This window comes from Triticum urartu, chromosome 3A (genome assembly GCF_056163025.1).
Source record: "Triticum urartu cultivar PI428250 chromosome 3A, HENAU_Tu73, whole genome shotgun sequence".
Taxonomy (NCBI): domain Eukaryota; kingdom Viridiplantae; phylum Streptophyta; class Magnoliopsida; order Poales; family Poaceae; genus Triticum; species Triticum urartu.
The window spans coordinates 493,507,020-493,528,275 of NC_141875.1; the positions used below are offsets into that span (position 1 = coordinate 493,507,020).

Below are 21,256 nucleotides of genomic sequence, written 5' to 3' on the forward strand. Positions count from 1 at the left end.
GATGAAGTATTATTTAAATAGGGACCTATTCTTAAACACAACTTGCCTATTGAAATCCTAGGGGATCCTCCTCCACCCAAGGGTGATCCCGTGTTTGAGCTTAAACCATTACCTGATACTCTTAAATATGCTTATCTTGATGAAGAGAAATTATTGAAAACTCTGAAGAAGCATTGTGCTGGTATTGGATATACTCTTGATGATCTTAAGGGCATTAGTCCCACTCTATGTCAACACAAAATAAATTTGGAGGAAGACGCCAAACTAGTTATTGATCATCAACGACGGCTGAATCGTAAGATGAAAGAAGTGGTAAGAAACGAAATATTAAAGCTCCTTGAGGCAGGTATAATTTATCCCGTTGCTGATAGTCAGTGGGTAAGTCATGTTCATTGTGTCCCTAAGAAGGGAGGTATTACTGTTGTTCCTAATGATAAAGATGAATTGATTCTGCAAAGAATTATTACAGGTTATAGGATGGTAATTGATTTCCGCAAATTAAATAAGGCTACTAAAAATATCATTACCCCTTACCTTTTATTGATCAAATGCTAGACAGATTATCCAAACATACACATTTTTGTTTTCTAGATGGTTACTCCGGCTTCTCTCAAATACCTATGTGAGCTGATGATCAATCAAAGACCACTTTTACTTGCCCTTTCGGTACTTTTGCTTATAGACATATGCCTTTTGGTTTATGTAATGCACATGCTACCTTTCAAAGATGCATGAGGCTATATTTTCTGACTTTTGTGAAAATATTTGTGATTCATGGATGATTTCTCCATTTGTGGATCCTCTTTTGATGATTGCTTGAGCAACCTTGATCGAGTTTTGCAGAGATGTGAAGAAACTAATCTTGTTCTAGATTGGGAGAAATGCCACTTTATGGTTAATGAACGTATTGTCTTGGGGCATAAAATTTCTGAAAGAGGTATTGAAGTGGATAAAGCTAAAGTTGATGCTATTGAAAACATGTCGTGTCCCAAGGACATCAAATGTATAAGAAGTTTCCTTGGTCATGCCAGTTTTTATAGGAGGTTCATTAAGAATTTCTCAAAAATTTCTCGGCCTCTGACTAATCTATTACAAAAAGATATTCCCTTTGTCTTTGATGATGATTGTGTAGAAGCATTTGAAATACTTAAGAAAGCATTGATTTATGCACCTATTGTTCAGCCACTTTATCGGAATTTACCCTTTGAAATTATGTGTGATGCTAGTGATTATGCTATAGGTGTTGTTCTAGGGCAAAGGGTTGATAAGAAATTAAATGTTATTCAATATTCTAGTAAAACTCTAGACAATGCCCAGAGAAATTATGCTACTACTGAAAAGGAATTCTTAGCAGTTGTATTTGCTTGTGATAAGTTCAGACCTTATATTGTTGATTCTAAAGTAACTATTCACACTGATCATGCTGCTATTAAATACCTTATGCAAAAAAAGATGCTAAACCTAGACTTATTAGATGGGTTCTCTTGCTACAAGAATTTGATTTGCATATTATTAATACCCCATTGCAGACAACTTGTCTAGGTTAGAAAATGTTCTTGATGACCCACTATCTATTGATGATAGCTTTCCTGATGAACAATTAAATGTCATAAATGCTTCTCGTACTGCTCCATGGTATGCTGATTATGCTAATAATATTTATGCTAAATTTATACCACCTAGTTTCACATACCAGCAAAAGAAAAAGTTCGTCTATGATTTGAGACATTACTTTTGGGATGACCCACATCTTTATAAAGGAGTAGATGGTATTATTAGACGTTGTGTACCTGAGCATGAATAGGAACAGATCCTACACAAGTGTCACTCCGAGGCTTATGGAGGACACCATGCTGGAGATAGAACTGCACACAAGGTATTGCCATCCGGTTTTTATTGGCCTACTCTCTTCAAGGATGCCTGTAAATTTGTCTTGTCTTGTGATGAATGTCAAAGAATTGGTAATATTAGTAGACGTCAAGAAATTCCTATGAACTATTCACTTGTTATTGAACCATTTAATGTTTGTGGCTTTGATTATATGGGACCTTTTCTTTCCTCTAATGTGTATACACATATCTTAGTTGCTGTTGATTACGTTACTAAGTGGGTAGAAGCTATTCCAACTTGTAGTGTTGATCATAACACCTCTATTAAGATGCTTAAAGAAGTTATTTTCCCAAGGTTTGGAGTCCCTAGATATTTAATGACTGATGGTGGTTCACATTTTATTCATGGTGCCTTTCGTAAAATGCTTGCTAAGTATGATGTTAATCATGGAATTGCATCTCCTTATCACCCACAGTCTAGTGGTCAAGTAGAATTAAGTAATAGAGAGCTCAAATTAATTTTGCAAAAGACTGTTAATAGATCTAGAAAGAATAAGTCCAAGAAACTTGATGATGCAGTATGGGCCTATAGAACTGCATATAAAAATCCTATGGGTATGTTTCCGTATAAAATGGTTTATGGTAAAGCATGTCACTTACCTCTTGAACTAGAACATAAGGCATATTGGGCCATTAAAGAGCTCAATTATGATTTCAAACTTGCCGGTGAGAAGAGGTTATTTGACATTAGCTCACTTGATGAATGGAGAACCCAGGCTTATGAAAATGCCAAGCTGTTTAAAGAAAAAGTTAAAAGATGGCATGATAAAAGGATACAAAAGCATGAGTTCAATGTAGGTGATTATGTATTGCTATACAACTCTCGTTTAAGATTTTTGCAGGCAAACTTCTCTCTAAATGGGAAGGTCCTTACGTTATCGAGGAGGTCTATCGTTTTGGTGCCATAAAAATCAACAACTTCGAAGGCACAAATATGAAGGTGGTGAACGGTCAAAGAATTAAACATTATATCTCAGGTAATCCTATAAATGTTGAAACTAATATTATTGAAACCGTAACCCCGGAGGAATACATAAGGGACACTTTCTGAAACGTTTCAGACTCCAAAAAGGAATAGGTACGTGGTACGGTAAGTAAACTAACTCCAAAACAGTTCTAATGGCAATATTTCTTCGTTTTGGAATATTTAGAAAAATAGGAAAATAAGAAGCAGACCGGAAAGGACACAAGGCTCCCACGAGGGTGGGAAGCGTGCCCTACCCCCCTGGGCGTGCCCCCTGCCTCGTGGGCATCTCATGCGCTCTCCGGACTCTGTTTTCTTGCACGATACTTCTTTTGGTTAGTAAAAATTCATTATATAATCTCCCAAAGGTTTTGATCACCGTATCACGCAAATATCTCTTGTCTTTGTTTCGAGCTGTTTTCTGACAGATCTAGGTCATCATGTCGTCTTCAAGTGCCCCCAAGGACCAGTTGTTCGAGAAGGTCATCAACCCCTACCTCGCGGAGGTGCTGCAACAGCCTCAAACCATTGAGATGCATGAGGGGTTGTTGCACATCCGCGATGTTGAGGGACCAAGGAAGACCAGAAGCATGGAGGCAAGGCTCGAGGCATTGGAGCAACAAGTTTTCAAGTGTCAGGAGATGGTGGAGCATGGACTCGAGTCCAATCACATTATGATCACAAAGTTCACCAACAAGCACGAGCTGGACGTCAAGGACATTGGGGAGGCCATCTTCAAGCTTCATGAGAAAATCGAGCACCTCCAAGCCCAGATATATGACCTGCAAAATCAAAACTGTGAGTATGAATATAGATTCAAGAGGATGAGTTTGGCTGCAGATTTGAGGATTCAGGAGACTCTATCATCCTTCTATGATGGTGAGCCTATGCCTTGGAAGAGGGACGACAAGCCTACATCATCAACAACTCCACCCTCTCCACCAACAAAGAAGAACTGAGTATCTAGTATGGGCACTCCCCCTGGCAACTGCCAAGCTTGGGGGAGTGCCCCGGTATCGTATCACCATCACTTTTATCTTTACCATTTTTCTTAGTTCAATCCTTTTGATAATATCTTGATCTAGTAGAATAAAGTTTTAGTATAATCTAGTTGTGAGTTTTGCTTTATGATCCTTCTATAAGTTTTAGTATAATCTAGATGTGAGTTTGGCTTTATGATCCTTCTATGTAATCGAGTCCGTGAGCTATATATAATAAAGATTAGTGTTGAGTCAAGGACTTGATTATTTTGCTACGATCTTGGGGGAATAAAATACAATAAAAGAGAAAGAATAAAAAGAAACAAAGAGATCATATGGATCTTATGGAGAGTAATGAGCTCACATATAAAGAGTATGATGAATAAAAGTTGTTGAGAGTTGACAAACATAGTTTTGGTCATCGTTGCAATTAATAGGAAGTAATAAAGAAAGAGAGGTTCGCATATAAATATACTATCTTGGACATCTTTTATGATTGTGGGCACTCATTAAAGTATGACATGCTAAGAGTTGATGTTGGACAAGGAAGACAACATAATGGGTTATGTTTTCTTTCATTTGAGATAAATTATATTGTCATGGATCATCCAACATGTTGAGCTTTCCTTTCCCTCTCATGATAGCAAATTTCTGTGCACCAAGTAGAGATACTACTTGTGCTTCCAAATATCCCTAAACCCAGTTTTGCCATGAGAGTCCACCATATCTACCTATGGATTGAGTAAGATCCTTCAAGTAAGTTGTCATTGGTGCAAGCAATAAAAATTGCTCTCTAAATATGTATGACTTATTAGTGTGGGAGAAAATAAGCTTTATATGATCTTGTGATGTGGAAGAAATAAAAGCGACGGACTGCATAATAAAGGTCCATATCACAAGTGGCAATATAAAGTGACGTTCTTTCGCATTAAGATTTTGTGCATCCAACCATAAAAGGGCATGACAACCTTTGCTTCCCTCTGCGAAGGGCCTATCTTTTACTTTTATATTCTACCTTACATAAGAGTCATGGTGATCTTCACCTTTCCTTTTTACATTTTATCCTTTGGCAAGCACAATGTGTTGGTGTAACATCCCAAAATTCTAAATTTTGGAATGTTATATTAAATAAATATTTCTGATTGTTTGTTTGATTGTTGTGTGATTGATTGTGTGAAATTGAGTGGAATTTGAAAACTTTTTGAAAGTTGAATGAGAGGGAATTAAATGACTTCCCCAAACTTTCACCTTGCATCTTTATCTCCAAGAATTCAAACACAAAACCCTAGAGTAAAGAAGACATGACTTCTTCCATTTAAAATGAAAAAAGGGTTTTGAAAAGATTTGAATTCCATTTGGACATATTTCAAATTCAGAAGCTTTATGCAACTCGATGATTTTTCATGAGAGAAGATAAAATGACTTCTTCAAATTATACGAAATAGAGTTGGAAGTGGTTTGAAATTCAAATTCAAAACCATTTAGGAGTTATTTGACTTTTAATCAAATTATTTTTCTCCTAAAATTAAGTAAATGGAAATAAGGGTAAAATGATTCCCTTCAATGGAAAATTAGGAGAAAATAATTTTGAAGTCATTTTGGTATTTTAAAAAAATGATTTTGTTGGGTTTTAATGCAACAGTACCACTATTTGCTTTATTTGAATTTCTTTTAGATTTTAATTGCCTCTGAAAATATGTTCATGTTTTAGGAAATTTTATTCTGCAAATTTTGGTATATAATATGTCTATATAAAAGTATTATTGTTTTTCATTTATTTAGTATTCTTGTCTATGCTTTATATATAAAAAAATAGCCGAAGCCAACGGACCAAGGGCCCACCTAACTTTCTCTCTCTCGCTCCCCCTCGGCCCATCTACGCGCCAGGCTGGCCCAGCAGCCACGCGCATGCCCGGAGCCCCTTCGCCTTGGTCGCCCGCTCCCTCCTCGCTCGCCCTGTGCCGCTGACCGCTGGGTCCCACTGCCCGATCGCCCCGCCCGCGTCTTCTTCTTCCCCGCACGCAACCGCCACAACAAGATCGCGCCGCCGCCGCCGTATCCCGGAGATCTCGGGATCTTCTCCCCGATCTACCCCCTCCTCCAAGTCGATCGCCCCTGTATATATACCCCTCCCCTCACCCCGTTCTGCCCCTTCCTGACCCCCGAACCCCTCTCCCTCGCCGTCTATTGCTCACCGGAGCCTGAGCTCCGCCGCCACGCCATTGCCGCCGCAGCACTCGACCCCGAGCACCTTGCCGCCACCTAAGATCACCACCGCAACCCCATCGCTCATCCGCATCTCCCCGTGCCTTCGCCCAAGCCTGAAACCCACCGAAGGCCTCACCTGCATCGTCCCCGAGCCGCCACCGCCGCCGACGACCTCGCCGGAGCTCGCCCCACCGCGGTGAGACATTCCCCTCCATCCGATCTGTTATTGACGCGCTAGATTAGATCTAACGAACGGTTAGGTTTTTCTGTTTACAGACCGGTTTAGTTCCAGTTCGTTTCAGTTTTATTCGGTTTAGATCGGTTCAGGTCGAGTCGGTTTAGCCGATCGGTCTTTCTGTTTTAGCCCGTACACGTTTCTATTATTTTATGACTGAGCGCTAGATAGTTCAGATCGCCCACCTCGTTGACCCGATAGCAGTAGGCCACGTAGCTAGTGCCCGATGTTTTTTTTTCTCGTTTCTGTTTTTAAAAACAGAGATAGTTTCAATTTTAGATTGCTTATATCTTTTATGTTTTAGATCCAAATTGAGTGATTCTTTTTGCATTAGATTCAAAATTTCTTGAAGTTTCTGTTTGTGTCTTTAGTTATCAATTTTGAGTAGTTTAAAATTTGAGTTTGATGAAACTTGTTCAAATCACTAATTTGGCCGTATCTTGAGTTTTATTAAATATTTTTTATTGATTCTTTTTGCTTCGGTTTTGTTATTGTTTTGTCTATCCAGAGTAATATAGTGATTTATTTTTAGTTTATTTTAAATTAAGTTTTTAGCAAAACAGTATTGTTTTAGTTATAGTTTTGTTTTAGTCTTTTCTTTATTGTTTTTATTAGTTTTAAATTATTTCTTTTTGTCACTCCTGAAAAATTTAGTTTTGTTTCTGTTAGTCAACAAAAGAAAATTTTGTTTTTATTTTATTTTATTTACTTTAGTTCTGTATGAAAACTTGTATATGTCATAGTTAGAGTTTTATAAAAGCTTTTTATTTGATTCTTTTTGCTACTAAAAGTTTATGAAAAATACCTTCTCTTAAATTAGTTGTTTTACATTTTATTTTCTATTAATTTAATAGTTTAGTGCTTTAATTGTTATTAAGTTTTTGACTTAGGACAGAACTATTTGGTGTTATGTCTTTGAGTTTTCTGTAGTAGTTTTGTGGTGTAATTTTATCTTTGGTTTTTATTTGGGGTCCCTTGATGATTTGCATTTTTATTGATTTTATTATGAGTGTTAGAATTGCTTGCTAGTATGCTTGCTTATATGATTGCTATGTTTGATTATAGATTTTCTCGGAGTGACGAATAGTTTATTAAAGTTTCCGAGAGCGTTATTATCTTCATCAAGTAATACCAGGCAAGTTCACTTTGACCATGTTTTTCATACCTATGTTTTATTTGCATGTAGTAACACCCTTTCAACAATCCCTCAAGTAGTGTTATTGAATCTTGTAGTTGAGTAGAATGCATGAGGTAGAAACCCATCCCCCTGTTACCAAACCCGGGACGTTACATAGTTTTAATGCTACGCTATAGTAGACGGGGTTTGGTATGAGTGCATGAGAGTGGTCTGAAGAAGGACTCTACGTCAAAGGCGAAAACTTCATGATGGCACCGGAAAGGACTGCATCTTCAGTACTCTTCAAGATTTCGAGACTCGAGACAAGAATTCAATACACACTACTGGGTGAAGGACGGTTGACGGGCACCCTAGAGAAACCAGTGGCCGGGATGCATGGAGAAGCGCCATGACATCTTGCGGAAAGCTTCACCCAGGCTCAAATAGACGAAAGAATACTTCATGCCCGGAAGCTTACCTGTGCAACCGCAAGACACTATGGGCTCAGGCTTGGTTGACCATAGTGGTGACTCTGGCTGGGACGGTGCTAGCAGATGTAGAACTACGGTAGGATTGGATGAGCACCGGACAGTGGTCAGAGGAACTCTTCGGAAGACCATGTTTCGGTCATCTTGTTCTCAAACACCCTGAAGTGCAAGAACGCAAAAGAGGGATCGAATCTTGCGGGTAAAGTGTACAAACCTCTGCAGAGGGTTAAAACCTAATCGATTAGCCGTGTCCCCGGTTACGGACAATTTGAGCCTCTGGACTTGGATCTATCTCGGAACTCTCAACACCGGACTGATAACTTAATTGTGGGCAACTTATGATGATTTGGGCTATGAGACATCGGTTGGCGGAACCATGTCCTGACAGAAAACTCCATAGTACAGACTCCTGATATTCCTTTGTTGTAGGGAAAATAAAACCAGCTTTTACGCAAAAACATCAGACATAGAGCCACAAAGCCATATTGCATATAGAATAGTTTTATCATCTGTTTTCCTCATATTGTGATCTTGCCGGTACATTCAATGTACTGACCTACACGGCTGCAACGTCTCATGTTGCAGATATGTTCCTTCCGACGAGTAAGAGTATGGTACAGGGTTACGGTCTACACTCAACCTGCCGATGGCGTTGATGGGACTCCACACCTGATTGTTTGTTTCCGCTGAGACTTATGAGGTATATATCCGTTTTACGTTATTTATACATGTGATTGCACTTTGATATATACATTGATGTACTGTGTGTGCCAGCATACCGATCCAGGGATGGCACAGATACACAGAGGCTTGACCGTTTGAGGTCGGGTCGCTACAGTTGGAAAGAACCTGATATATACAGCTAATTGGATGTGAGTCTTCATGAATTATTATTGTTGACATTACCCTTGAGGTAAAACGTTGGGAGGCAAAACTATAAGCCCCTATCTTTCTCTATGTCCGATTAAAACTTCATACACATAAATATTGCGTGAGTGTTAGCAATTGTGATGGACTAAAAGATGGTTGAGTATGTGGACTTGCTGAAAAGCTCTTATATTGACTCTTTCCTATGTTATGGTAAATTGCAATTGCCTCAATGATTGAGATTAGAGTTTGTTGGTTCTCAATGAAGTTTATGATTCATACTTGATATTGTGATTGAATTGTTACTTTAGCATAAGAGATCATATGACAATATATATATAAAGGGCTGGGCTATTCTGTTACCGGTAACAGAATATTATTCTGTTACCCTCGCCCCCTATAAGGCGCGGCGCGTCCACGACCGACCAAGCCCCAATCCGACTCGCTTCCTACTGCCGGAGGCAGCCGTCGCGGGTGAGCGAGCGACGGCGGAAGCCGGAGCGAGGGAGCCCGCGGCGCCGTGATTGGCCGACGACGGATCCGCCACCGCCTCCTCGTTCCTTCTGTCGCCGGAACCATCGTCGGGGTCGTCATCCCCGCCTCCTGCCTCCCTCCATCGTCGGATCCATCGTCGGGGTCGTGATCCCCGCCTCCTGTCTCGCTCCGCCACAGGATCCATCGACAGGGCCGTGATCCCCGCCTCCTGCCTCCCTCCGTCGCCGGATCCATCGTCGGAGCCGTCATCCCCGCCTCCTGCCTCCCTCCGTCGCCGGGTCTCCTTCTCCAGGGCAGTTATCCCCGCAAGGTGCTTCCTCTACGAACCTCTTCGCCAGACGTCCACCACAAGCAGGTGTTGCGTCAATGGTGCCACCTCGCAAGAACATGCCAGTAAGACGCCCACGAGGGGTAGAAGAAGAAGACAGTACACTGGAGGTAATGTCTGCTCCCCACGTTTGTGTCATTCCATCAGTTCGTCAGTCCTGCTATGAAGAAGAACACGATGGTACATTGCAAATGCTAGCATCAGTTCATTGACACCCCTGCCACTTGATGCACGATTAGGATGTCGAGGTTACTGTCAGTGCATCTAATATGCTATCTTCAGTTCAAGTTAAAAAAAAATAACACATATGCGTCAGTCCAGGTATAGTGACAAGGTTCAGCTACCGCTGAGAGTTGTATGTTCTTATTCCTAAGAGTACAAGTCATGTAATTGCGTCAGTTCGAACGAGTAACAAAACTGTTACCAAAAAAATTATAAAATTGCAACACAATAAGTTCAATGATACATAAGCTAGCAGTACTTGTAATGTATATGCATTGATGCACGATTAGGATGTCGAGGTTACTGTCAGTGCATCTAATATGCTATCTTCAGTTCAAGTTAAAAAAATAGCACATATGCGTCAGTCCAGGTAGATAGTGACGAGAGAGTGCCACAGTTACAGAGTAAGTTCAATGATACATAAACTAGGAGTACTTCTAGTGTAGTTGCATAAGTTACATAAGAACAAAGGAGAAGTCATGCATGAGTTCAATGTCCAGTTTACAAAACGGTGCTAAAAAACAGTACACCAGTACATCCGTGTTTGAACATGAACGTTCATCAGTTCGACTGAAAACAAAACCAGATTAATCCCAAAAACTTTTGAATGTTGTTTGCAGAAGCATGCAAGGCGGCACACGCAGCAAGCATTTCATGAGCAAAACAGATATGGGGCACCACCTGGTTGGGTAACACCAGAAATACCGCCTGGATATTTCAACAGTACAGGCAGATTTGAAGATACACCGCAATCATCAGAAGCACGGACAGGTCCTTCTATACAGCAAACAGCAATGTCTGGGAATGCAAGCTTTGCCGCTACTTGGTTGCAACTAGGCCAACAATATCACCAACAACAAATGTTTTCCTTCCCCAGCGCATGCAAAAACCCAAGGACAAGAAGGCTTCCACCAGTCGCTCCGTCAACATCAATCATCCGTGCTGCAAAAGCAGTTGCGACGGGAAGACCAGGGCAAAAAGACAGAAATTTTGGCCACTCTAGCAGGTTCAAAAGTACAAGATATGAGCCATATAGACAGGAGCAACATCACAATGAATCTGAGGAGAGACGTCCGTACAACAAGAGATGGAGATCTTTGTCATCGTTGCTCCCTCCAAGAGATGCATTGTTGCATGTGCCAAGGGTGACACCACCGGCGCCCATAAACCAGGGAGAACAACAAACACCAGAGGCAGCGCAGAGCTATTCACATGTAGGTATCCATATAGAAAAAAAAATACAAGCACAGTCCATACCATGGTGCTGTGACCACCCCATCTAACATTTTTGTTTTGTCACTGTTGTGTGCAGCCACCTGACATTGAAGCTTATGTTCTGCCAAGGCTAGAGATGAGGTTTGAAACTTTCGAAGAGACTAAGAACTTCTACAACGTATATGCAAAGCACGCTGGTTTTGCTGTTAGGGAAGGCCCCAAGTTTAAGACCAGAGCCTACCTTTATTGCACGTGCCATGGAGTTTATGAATCAAAGGTGTCTGAAGCAAATAGACAGCGTAACAAGACGACAGCCAGAACTAACTGCGGGGCTAAAATGAGGCTGAAGAAGGAAAAGGATGGAACATTTGTCGTAAAAGAGATAGTCTGGGAACACAACCACAGGCTACAGCTCACCGCAGAAATGCTTGTCTTCTTGCACTCCCACAAAAACTTTGACAAAACAATCTTGGAGTACGTCAAGTACCTGCAGTTCAAAGGCATTGAACACGCGCAAATCATGAGCATTCTGGGCGGTGATGACCCTGGTAGCTACTTCCTCGAAATGAATGCCAAAGACCTGATTAACCTGTAAGTACAAACTTGTTTTCCTCCCATAAACTGCCTACGTCTTTTTTCCTCTGTCAGTACAAACATATCAAGAAACACATGACCTGACGCCAGTTCAACATGCATTTTTCAATGAACTTTTTATATGCAGGAAAGCAAAGAATTCAAGGATTGATGATGTGGATGATGTCCTAAAGACTGTCAACTTCTTTAGGGAGATGAAAGCTATAAGCAGGGAATTCTTCTCTGACATGCAACTCGATGAGTCCGACAGAGTTAAGAACATATTCTGGGCGAACGCAAGCTGCCGAGGAGCGTATCAGGACTTCGGGGACTACGTAGCGTTTGACACAACATACAAGACAAACAAGTACCATATGCCACTTGGGGTGTTTGTCGGAACTAACAACCACTTACAAACTGCATTCTTTGGTTTTGCCCTGATAAGAGATGAGGATGCAGATTCATTCAAGTGGCCGTTCAGGACATTTTTACGGTGCATGAGAAGGAAGGCTCCTACATGCATTCTCACGGGTACACCCGCTAAAAACACCCCCAACCACCACCCCCCTACCAAAAAAGAAAAGGAAAATAACACAGTAAAAATGTTGTGTCAGTTGTATTGGTATATATGCACAACCATCTACTGACCACTCCCAGTCTATTTTCTCATTACCAGACCAGTGCCAGGCCATGGCTTTGGTGATCATAGATGTTTTCAAGAACACAGTACATAAGCTATGCTGCTGACACATTATGAAGAAGTACAGGGAACACCTCGCGTACCTGTATTTCCTGCACGAGGACCTTAAGGATGAATTCACATCAATTCTCAACTGGCCCCTCATGCCAACTGAGTTTGAGGATGCCTGGAAAAGACTCATGGATAAATACAACCTCCACGATGATGCCACAATGGTGGGCATGTGGAACGAGCGTGAGAAATGGATATCAGCCTACTTCAAAGAAATTTTCTGCGCCAAAATGACATCCACACAGCGAAGTGAAAGAATGAACTATGTGCTCAAGAAGAACTACGTAAATGAGAGACATAACCTACACCGGTTTGTCAGCCAGGTAAACTCCTGCCTCAAAACCAGGAGGCAGACAGAGAACCAGGAGACAATGGGTAACCAGGTATAGCTCTATCACTTGTCGTAAGACAAAAAATTACATGCTTACTAAAGTAAAAACTTTATTAGAAGTTTTTCCTGCAAGAAAACTAACAATTTGGTCATCATTCTTGCATCAGCAGAAGGAACAAAACACGCTGACCTTCTATGGGTTTGACACCCAGATGGCAAAGCTGTACACACGAGCTGTGTACAGCGAGATCAGAGATAGGCTAAAAGTGAGCACTCTCTTCATGGCGACAGAGACGGAAGAGCCCACAAAGTACCTAGTGCGCTACAACCACCCGCAAAAACTGTCTGTGTGGGCTCAACACGCGTTCCAGGTGGTTGCATACCCCGTGGGAGAAACATATGAGTGCGAGTGCAGGCTATGGGACCACACAGGTGAGGACTACAAAAAAGATGTTACATACTGTACTACTTTTTTTGCAAAGTTTTTGTTCGAATGAAATGACAAAAAACATGCACCTCTTCCAAAAACAAATACAGGTCTTTTCTGCGTGCATGTCCTGTGCATGATGCAGACAATTAAGGCTGAAAGCGTTCCAGAGAAATACATACTCAGGAGATACACCAAATGCCCGAACATCCAGCCAACATTTGACAGAAATGACTTGAGGATAGTAGCGTCAAACAAGGCATCCCAATACTGCATTGAAAGCTCACTGCTGACGCTGAATATGAGGGTGCACAGAAAAAGCTTGAGAAGCCAAGAGCAAATGGCAAGGACGCGGGTCGTCATGGACAAACTTGAACAAGAACTCGACGCCATGCATTCTGCTGAAAATGAAGGTGTCGCGGACAATGAAGCCATTGAGCAGGATATTGCTACAATGTTGTCCGAGATGAACCATGTGGGAGCTATTGACCCGTTTGAGAACGAGGAAGAGGAGCAGCAGCAACCGGAGCTTGCCTGTGTGCACACTCATGAGCACCGACAAACTCACATGCGAGATCATGAGCTTGATGGTGCTGTAGGCGAATGACATGACAATAGCACATCCTACCACCAGCAGCAGGAAAGGGTGATTAAACCCCCAATATTCTCAAACCCAAAGGGGAGGAAGAGCAAGACGCAAGCAGCAGCCAAAAAGCCACCACGCCCCATCAAGCGCATGGAATTTGGCCCGGATGGCAAACCCCTCGGGGTAAGGGCATGCGGATTCTGCAACGTCGTGAGCAACCATAACTACCGCACATGCCCACTCCGCACAGATGCCACTATCAACAAGAACAAGCAGATTGGAGCCACCCAGCTTTCTACCAATGGAGACAACACACGTAATAGCTACACTTGCCGCAAGTGTGGCGGAACTGACGGACATAATGCCCGCACGTGCAAAGTGGGCAAGGAGGTCAGTGGAGCTGAACATAAACAGGGCAAGGTATAGAGTTCCAAGCAATCAAATGAAGACGATGAAGAAGAAGAGTTTGATGAGAATGACAGCCAATCAGACGAAGACAATAAAGATGACATTGTCGGGGGCGAGGAAACTGAAACTGACGATGAAGCTGCCAAGGCTCAACCTAGAAAGAGCGCCGGCAAGGCACAACATTGGGGGACAGTTAGGAGAAGCTCAAGACTGAACAATACATAGTGGTTATCCTGTTGCGTCAACTAAAAAATAACCTTGTAGTCTCAGTTGAATCAGCACACAATGAGGAAGCATTTCACAAAACACTGTCGTTTACCAAAACTTATTTAGCTTTATCGTCAATTTCTCGATCAGAACTAAAGTTATTTTTTAGTTTCCGATTTGTGCCCGCTGGAGCAGTGACATTATTATGTAAACCATTTGATAATCATTTTGAATGCAGTCACAAAATACGTTTGAAAAAACTTATCTGGATATATCCGACGCAAAAGGCTACTGTGAACCAGTAACTCAGGAAAAAAATATGTCAAGGAAAATTTTAAAATCTTGTAGCATATCAGTACTGATAACTCTCAGTCATCAGTACAAGGCAGAGTACACATCAGTACTGATATAATTTCTGATTTGTGCCCGCTGAAGCAGTGACATTATTATTTAAACCATTTGATAATCCTTTTGAATGTAGTCAAAAATAAAATTGAAAAAACTAGTCTTGATATATCTGACGCAAAACGCTACTGTCAACCAGTAACTCAGCAAAAAAAATGTCAAGGAAAAATTTAAACTCTTGTATTACATCAGTACTGATAACTCTCAGTCGGCAGTACAAAAGGCATAGTAATAACAAACACACCAGTGAATGATTGAAAAAAAATCGTTTTAAAAAAACAAAGCTATGCCTGCTCCTACCAGTCCCAATTCAGAAAGACCATCAGTACATAAAAATAATTACCTCAAGCAAAATGCGAATATAATACATCCTGAACTGGTGAAAATCTAATTTATCTGTAAAAAATACTCACAGGTTATCTTGATATAAACAATCCTTTAAAAAATACAAAAATTGTTTTAAAAAAAACATTAGCACCACACATAGTATCGCTGGTATTTGGTACATTCAATTACACTTCAATCACTAGTCCGAGTACGACAGTAGAGGAGTTCAGACCTCCACCAACACCGACGCTGACACGTGCAAGTGGGATAAGCAGCTGATAAGTACAGCTTGACTATACGAATCGGTGCCACAATAAAATGCCATCATCACCACCGCAGAGACGTGCAAGTGGGGTTTTGCAGGTCATAAGTACAGCTTGACAAGACAAGTCAGTTCAACAGTAAAAACCATTTAACTTGTACGGTTAGTTCTTCCACGCCACCACCCACGCCACCCACTGGGCGGTTGCCACGACGAAGTGCAAACGGCGACCCCCACGACCACTACACACACGCCCCCGACGAACCGCCTCCCACACACCACCGTCGGCGCACTGAAAAAATACCCCATTGTCTTCCATCTCTCCCTCGTTCCCACAAACCACCATTGCCGCTTCCATTTCCACTGCACACAAACCTCCAGCGTCTCTCTCCAAAGCCCATAGTCGCCGGAGGAAGGCAATGGTGGAGGAACCGTCCGCCAAGCGTCATCATGCCGAGACGTCGAATAAGAGGAGCAACCTCGTCGGCATTAACGTCCGCGGCGAGAAGCGCGACTACACCAGAACGCTCAAAGGGGTTGAGCTCCACGGCAAGGAGACGCTGGAGATCATCTGCACCAGCGAACCAGACAAGGCCGACGAGGTGATCTCCAGGCTCTGGAGGAAGCTTGGCGGCAGGATTCGTAGGATCATCGGTGTTGGTGTGCACTACACCAACGAAGATGAACCTCCCCAGATGGCGGTAGTCCTGCAGTTGTGCGTCGACGAACTCTGCTTGGTGTACCACATCGCAGCGGCCACAAAATGGTGAGCAATCCTACTCATTTGCCCTGCATATGGTTTATCTGTTTTATTAGTACTGTATCCTAAAATTTTAATCACACTTGTTTCCCAACTAGATGTACTAGTGTGGTTTGTGAAAAGTGGACGCACTACTGCATTTTCTCAAGTAGATATACTATAAATGTATTTTTGAACCTGATACACTGGATTACTATTTGGAAAATCTTGCGGAAGATTAAATTCTGAAGTTGATCGACTAGTGTAGTTTATGGAGTTGATACAATAGAGTAGTCTATGTACTCGATGTATTAAAAAAGATATTTCTGAACTTGATGTAGTGAAGTATTTTCTGAATTTGATGTAATGTTATTTTCGTAAGAAAATAAACTAAGGACTTGGTGAAGCACTGGTTCTGTGTTATCCTATTTCAACAAAAGTAGACTAAACTAGTACCAATGCGGAACATACAACATTGACTGAAACTATGTATAATCCAAGAAGAAGAATAACGTGATGTACTTAATTTAATTTCAGAACTTTCTTTACTAGTTTTTGAAGTACATTCATCCATTGTTTATCCTACATAAACAACTACTTCATGGATTCATCACTTGTGAAACAAAACAAAAATGAATAATTCAAACATCAAAGTAATGCTAATATTCAAAATGTCTCTGCCCTTGCAGGCCCAAGCGCCTGACCAACATGCTGCAGCATGACAAGTTGTTCACATTTGCCAGTTTCAGCATTGAAAGTGACAAAGAGAAGCTGAAGTTGTCCGGTATGTAGATCAACCCCAACAAGTTCATCGACATTCAGCGCAAGTGGAGAGTTCCATACACCGGAAAAGAGTACGACTCCTTGACTGATGTTGCAGCCAGCGTCATCCACCCATTCTACAAAGGCATGAAGAACAAGATCAACACGCAGGAAGACTACAAACTGTGGGGGACAAACGAGCTGCCAGACAACCTCATCGAGTATGCAGGAGTAGATGCGTACGCCGCGTATAAGTCATTGTTCATGATCGACTACATCACAGATGGTTCGGAATTTGCGAAAGAGCGGGAGGCTAACAACTTCTACGACCACCCTTATTGCCCCTTTATGAGATGAAGATAGATCAGAGCCTGCCTTCGTTTTACTTCCGCTTGTGCTTGCCTTTTATCTTGTTATTTCAAATTAGTAGTTTGCTCTTGCTGGGTTGAACCAGTATGATTATGTCGTGCTTGTCATGTTTGAACAAGTTTAGTTATGTCATCAAGTACAATGTTTTGCTTATCTCATTATATAAGTTTGGTTTGGTAGCTTCATATGTTGTTAATCCATCATTTCAAAATTGAAAAAGTAGCTTCTGAATGGAACATTGTCGTTGCTCTAAAGTACTAGTTACGATGCAACTAATCACACAACGTCGTTCCATGTCAGTACAACTCAGTACACTTGATCGGACATTACATACTTACTACAATAAAAAGTAAAAAGAAGCATCAGTCCGTAAGCGCTACTATGAATGCACTATCAGTACAACTCAGTCTACACGCAAGTACCATAGTTCTGAAAATGACACCAGAAGACACTTGAGAATAATCACAAAAACAAACACAAAAAAGAAGGCAAAAAACTCAAATGAAAAAGATTACACTCACACAAAACTGAGAAGAACTAGAACAAAAAGTATGAGTCCAAGTTACTGGAGGAGTCAAGTACTAGATTCAAACAAAACGAAAAAATTGACCGCCCAAGGTCAGGAGCAGGCCCTAACAATGCTAGATACTTGAACTTGAGCCCGTGGGCGAATCCCCAGTAATCCGCACAACGCAGGACCCGTCGACCAGGGCCCACAGGTCAAGAGAGAGAGCGAGCGCCGTGTATAAGCACTCAGGTAAGTGTTCAGAGGAGTTCGACTGGTGAGCATCGGCTGCGCTTATAAAAAGGTTCGGAGCCCCCTCGACTAGCGAGGTGGGACTAAACCCAGAGCGCACGCGCACGACGCACTGCACAGGCACGCGGACGAGCTATCTGGGCTGGAAAACGGCCCAATAGCCTCTACGTCGTCAACAAAACACCCCACCAAATAAGCCCAGCTATACAAACCAGAGGGCGGGACAAAGAAATATAAACAAGAAGAAAAATGTTTGTCAATTAACCTCTACAAGAAAAAAGGAAAAAAATATGATACAAAAACAATGAACCTCTAAAAAGAACAAAACTTAATAGCCTTTTTGTTAAATGTACATAATTTAAAAAACAGAATTAAATATTACTTTCAAGTTCAACTACTAAAACTAAAAAAGTTCAAAACATATAATGTTTGTCAATTATGCTAAAATTCTTATTTACATAAAAACTGACAAGTTCAACTACTAAAACTAAAAAAGTTCAAAACATATAATGTTTGTCAATTATGCTAAAAATCTTATTTATATAAAAAGTGACAAGTTCAACTACTAAAAAACTAAAAGTTCAAACATATAATGTTTGTCAATTATGCTAAATTTCTTATTTATATAAAAACTGACAAGTTCAACTACTAAAATTCAAAAAGTTCAAATAGAATTTATTTGTCAATTCTGCTAAATTTATTATTTATATATAATCTGTCCACACCACAACGAACGATCTGCTCGTAAAATAATCTCAAACCCCCACCCCCAACCTAAGTTATAAAAAAATCAGTTCAAACATACATACAACATCAGTACTAAAACAGCAGGATCAGTCAGGCCACTCGCACCACTGTGACATCAAATTTCAAACCCATGCGCTGTTTGAAATTACAATTCAGTTCACACAGTACTAAAACATAAGTGCAGTAAAAATGAGAATACAAAAACTATAAAGGCCGAACTTAGGTTTGTACAGATGAAAATAAAATAAGTACAAGTTTTGAGCAACAACTCCCAGGGCACTGAAAAAATGTTTTGACATACACTAGTGTATAAAGGCTTCAATAGAAAAACAATACTTAAACATCCACACGGAAAAACATCACAGATCCATACGTCACCTAAACAGTGCAAAATGCCATCATCACAACCACAGAGACGTGCAAGTGGGATTTAGCAGATCGTAAGTACAGCTTGACAAGACTAATCAGTGCACCAGTACAACCATAGAGACTAATCAGGGGTTGAGCTCCACGGCAAGGAGACGCTGGAGATCGTCTGTACCAGCGAACCAGACAAGGTCGACGAGATGATGAGCAGGCTCAGGATGAAGGGCGGCGGCTTGTAACCGAGCTTCATCGGAGTTGATGTGGAGTACACCGACGAGGAAAAACCTCCACAAATGGCGGCAGTCCTGCAGTTGTGCGTCGAGGAACTCTGCTTGGTGTACCACATCGCAGCAGCCACAAAATGGTAACCCATACTACTGTTCATTCATCTGTTGTACCAGTACTAGTCACTAAAAACTTAATTAAAAATTGTTTCCCAACTAGATGAGCTACTATAGTCTATGAAGTGGATACACGATTACATGTTTATCAAGTTAAATGCATTTCTGAAACTGTGAAGTGGATTGTTTCACCAGATTAGCATCTGAAAAAAAGTTCATAGCATTTTGAACTTTATGCACCAAATTAATTTCTGAACTTGATGAACTAGCATAGATTCTGATCTTGATGCACTAGTATAGTTTATAGAATTGATGTATTAAAAGATCTTTGGTGAAGTGGTATAGGTCCATATCTTGATGCACATGTTTCTCAAACTAATTTTTGAACTTGATATAGAATTAATGCACAAAGATGTATCAAGCACTGGTATAGGTCTTTTATTCAACAAAAAAGAAAACTAAACTTGAATCAAGCAGTGCATCTATCATTGACTCTGGTAAAATGATTCTCTAATTTGGTGAAGCATTTGGTAAAGGAAAGAACATAGCAAAAAAGAAAAAATAACATGGTGTAGTTGAATTTAATTTTAGGACTTTGTGTACTAGTTTCTGAACTACATTCATGCATGACTCATAATATATAAGCATCTACCTCATAGATTATCACTTGTAAAACAAAAAAAGCAGAAGAATTAAATCCTCAAAAAAGAAGACTAATCTATAAGTGTGTGTCTCCCCCCTTGCAGGCCCAAGCGCCTCAAAGACTTCCTGTGGGAGGAGAAATTGTACACATTTGTTGATTTCAGCATTGGAGGTGACAAGCGGATGCTGCAGGAGTCTGGTTTGGAAATCAACCCCAACAACTTCATCGACATGCAGCGCAAGTGGAAAGATCCAAAGACCAGAAAATACTACGACCCCTTGGCCGATGTTGCAGGCGGCGTCATCTACCCATTCTGCGAAGGCATGAAGAAGAAGATGAACAGGGCAGACCACAAACTGTGGGGGAACAGCCCGCTGCCAGACAACCTCATCACGTACGCAGGAATAGATGCGTACACAACGTACAAGTCATGGAAGACAATCGACAACATCGTGACAGGTTGGGATATTTCAAAAGAGCAGGAGGCTGACCCCTACTACCACTGCAACTTCGCGGATGAAGATGCATGAAAGTCTGCATTTGTTATGTTGAACCAGCTACCTTATGCTGTGTGTGTCCTTAGTATTATTGTTTCAAATTTGTAGTTTGCTTTCGTTATGTTGAACCAGCTACCTTATGCTATGTGTGTCAGGGTTTGAACAAGTTTGCCTATGTCTATCAAGTACATCGTTTGCTTATGTCGTCCAACAAGTTTGCTAGCTTCCTATTTTGTTCATCCATCATTTGAAGTTGAAGTAGGTTGAAGTTGAAACTTGATGGCTGCCACGCAGCACTAGTCATGGAGAAAAAAATAACACATGAATATTTTCGCAAAAACAAAAAAAAGTGGCAGACTAACTAAGGACAAAAGCAAATAGTAGCCTTCGACGCTCGGTACAGCTTAGACATGAACGGTAGTACTATCACGCTAAAACAAATCAGTTTTTAGTTTCAGACGAACACAAAAAAGACTAAGTTTCAGCCGAGGACAACATTCAGTACTAAAAAGCATCGTGGTAAAAAGTAGTTAGAAATTCACTAAGTACTGCATCAGGAAAAGCAAAGAAACACCAGTACGTATTTCCTAGTCACTGGCATCCTAGGACTGAAAAGTTCTGGTACAGTTGAACACACGGTACGTTCATTGTACAAATATATAAAAAGGAACGGGAAGCTTCAGTTCGCATTCCTTAAAACAATGACATACTAAGAATTAACAGTGGCAATACAACTGAAATCTCAGTACA

At 41.0% G+C, this 21,256-nt stretch overlaps 3 protein-coding genes across 3 annotated transcripts; all 3 read left to right on the forward strand.

The window, feature by feature from the left end:
• The first annotated feature begins 9,609 nt into the window (after nucleotides 1–9,609).
• LOC147980236 (protein FAR1-RELATED SEQUENCE 5-like) lies at nucleotides 9,610–13,697 on the forward strand. The gene is made up of 7 exons (XM_087515525.1): nucleotides 9,610–9,681; nucleotides 10,414–10,482; nucleotides 11,106–11,599; nucleotides 11,730–12,074; nucleotides 12,349–12,715; nucleotides 12,831–13,095; nucleotides 13,201–13,697. The coding sequence occupies exons 1-7, from the start codon at nucleotides 9,610–9,612 to the stop codon at nucleotides 13,695–13,697; spliced, it is 2,109 nt and encodes a 702-aa protein (XP_087371651.1).
• A 2,007-nt stretch (nucleotides 13,698–15,704) lies between these two features.
• On the forward strand, nucleotides 15,705–17,143 carry LOC147980237 (uncharacterized). Its single transcript, XM_087515526.1, has 3 exons — nucleotides 15,705–16,051; nucleotides 16,714–16,808; nucleotides 16,905–17,143. The coding sequence occupies exons 1-3, from the start codon at nucleotides 15,705–15,707 to the stop codon at nucleotides 17,141–17,143; spliced, it is 681 nt and encodes a 226-aa protein (XP_087371652.1).
• A 2,175-nt stretch (nucleotides 17,144–19,318) lies between these two features.
• On the forward strand, nucleotides 19,319–20,539 carry LOC147980238 (uncharacterized). Its single transcript, XM_087515527.1, has 2 exons — nucleotides 19,319–19,389; nucleotides 20,113–20,539. Exons 1-2 carry the CDS (start codon nucleotides 19,319–19,321, stop codon nucleotides 20,537–20,539), a joined length of 498 nt encoding a protein of 165 aa, XP_087371653.1.
• Nucleotides 20,540–21,256: the final 717 nt, after the last annotated feature.

Bases quoted from the DNA above. Each gene is read 5' to 3' on its own strand.
- LOC147980237 (XM_087515526.1), top strand. From the start codon at position 15,705: ATGGTGGAGGAACCGTCCGCCAAGCGTCATCATGCCGAGACGTCGAAT. The intron at 16,052-16,713 runs GTGAGCAATCCT...CTGCCCTTGCAG, and splicing joins ATCGCAGCGGCCACAAAATG to GCCCAAGCGCCTGACCAACA. The intron at 16,809-16,904 runs GTATGTAGATCA...CTGATGTTGCAG, and splicing joins AGAGAAGCTGAAGTTGTCCG to CCAGCGTCATCCACCCATTC.
- LOC147980238 (XM_087515527.1), top strand. From the start codon at position 19,319: ATGGCGGCAGTCCTGCAGTTGTGCGTCGAGGAACTCTGCTTGGTGTAC. The intron at 19,390-20,112 runs GTAACCCATACT...CCCCCCTTGCAG, and splicing joins ATCGCAGCAGCCACAAAATG to GCCCAAGCGCCTCAAAGACT.
- LOC147980236 (XM_087515525.1), top strand. From the start codon at position 9,610: ATGGTGCCACCTCGCAAGAACATGCCAGTAAGACGCCCACGAGGGGTA. The intron at 12,075-12,348 runs GTGCATGAGAAG...GAAGAAGTACAG, and splicing joins CCGTTCAGGACATTTTTACG to GGAACACCTCGCGTACCTGT. The intron at 13,096-13,200 runs GTGAGGACTACA...AAACAAATACAG, and splicing joins CAGGCTATGGGACCACACAG to GTCTTTTCTGCGTGCATGTC.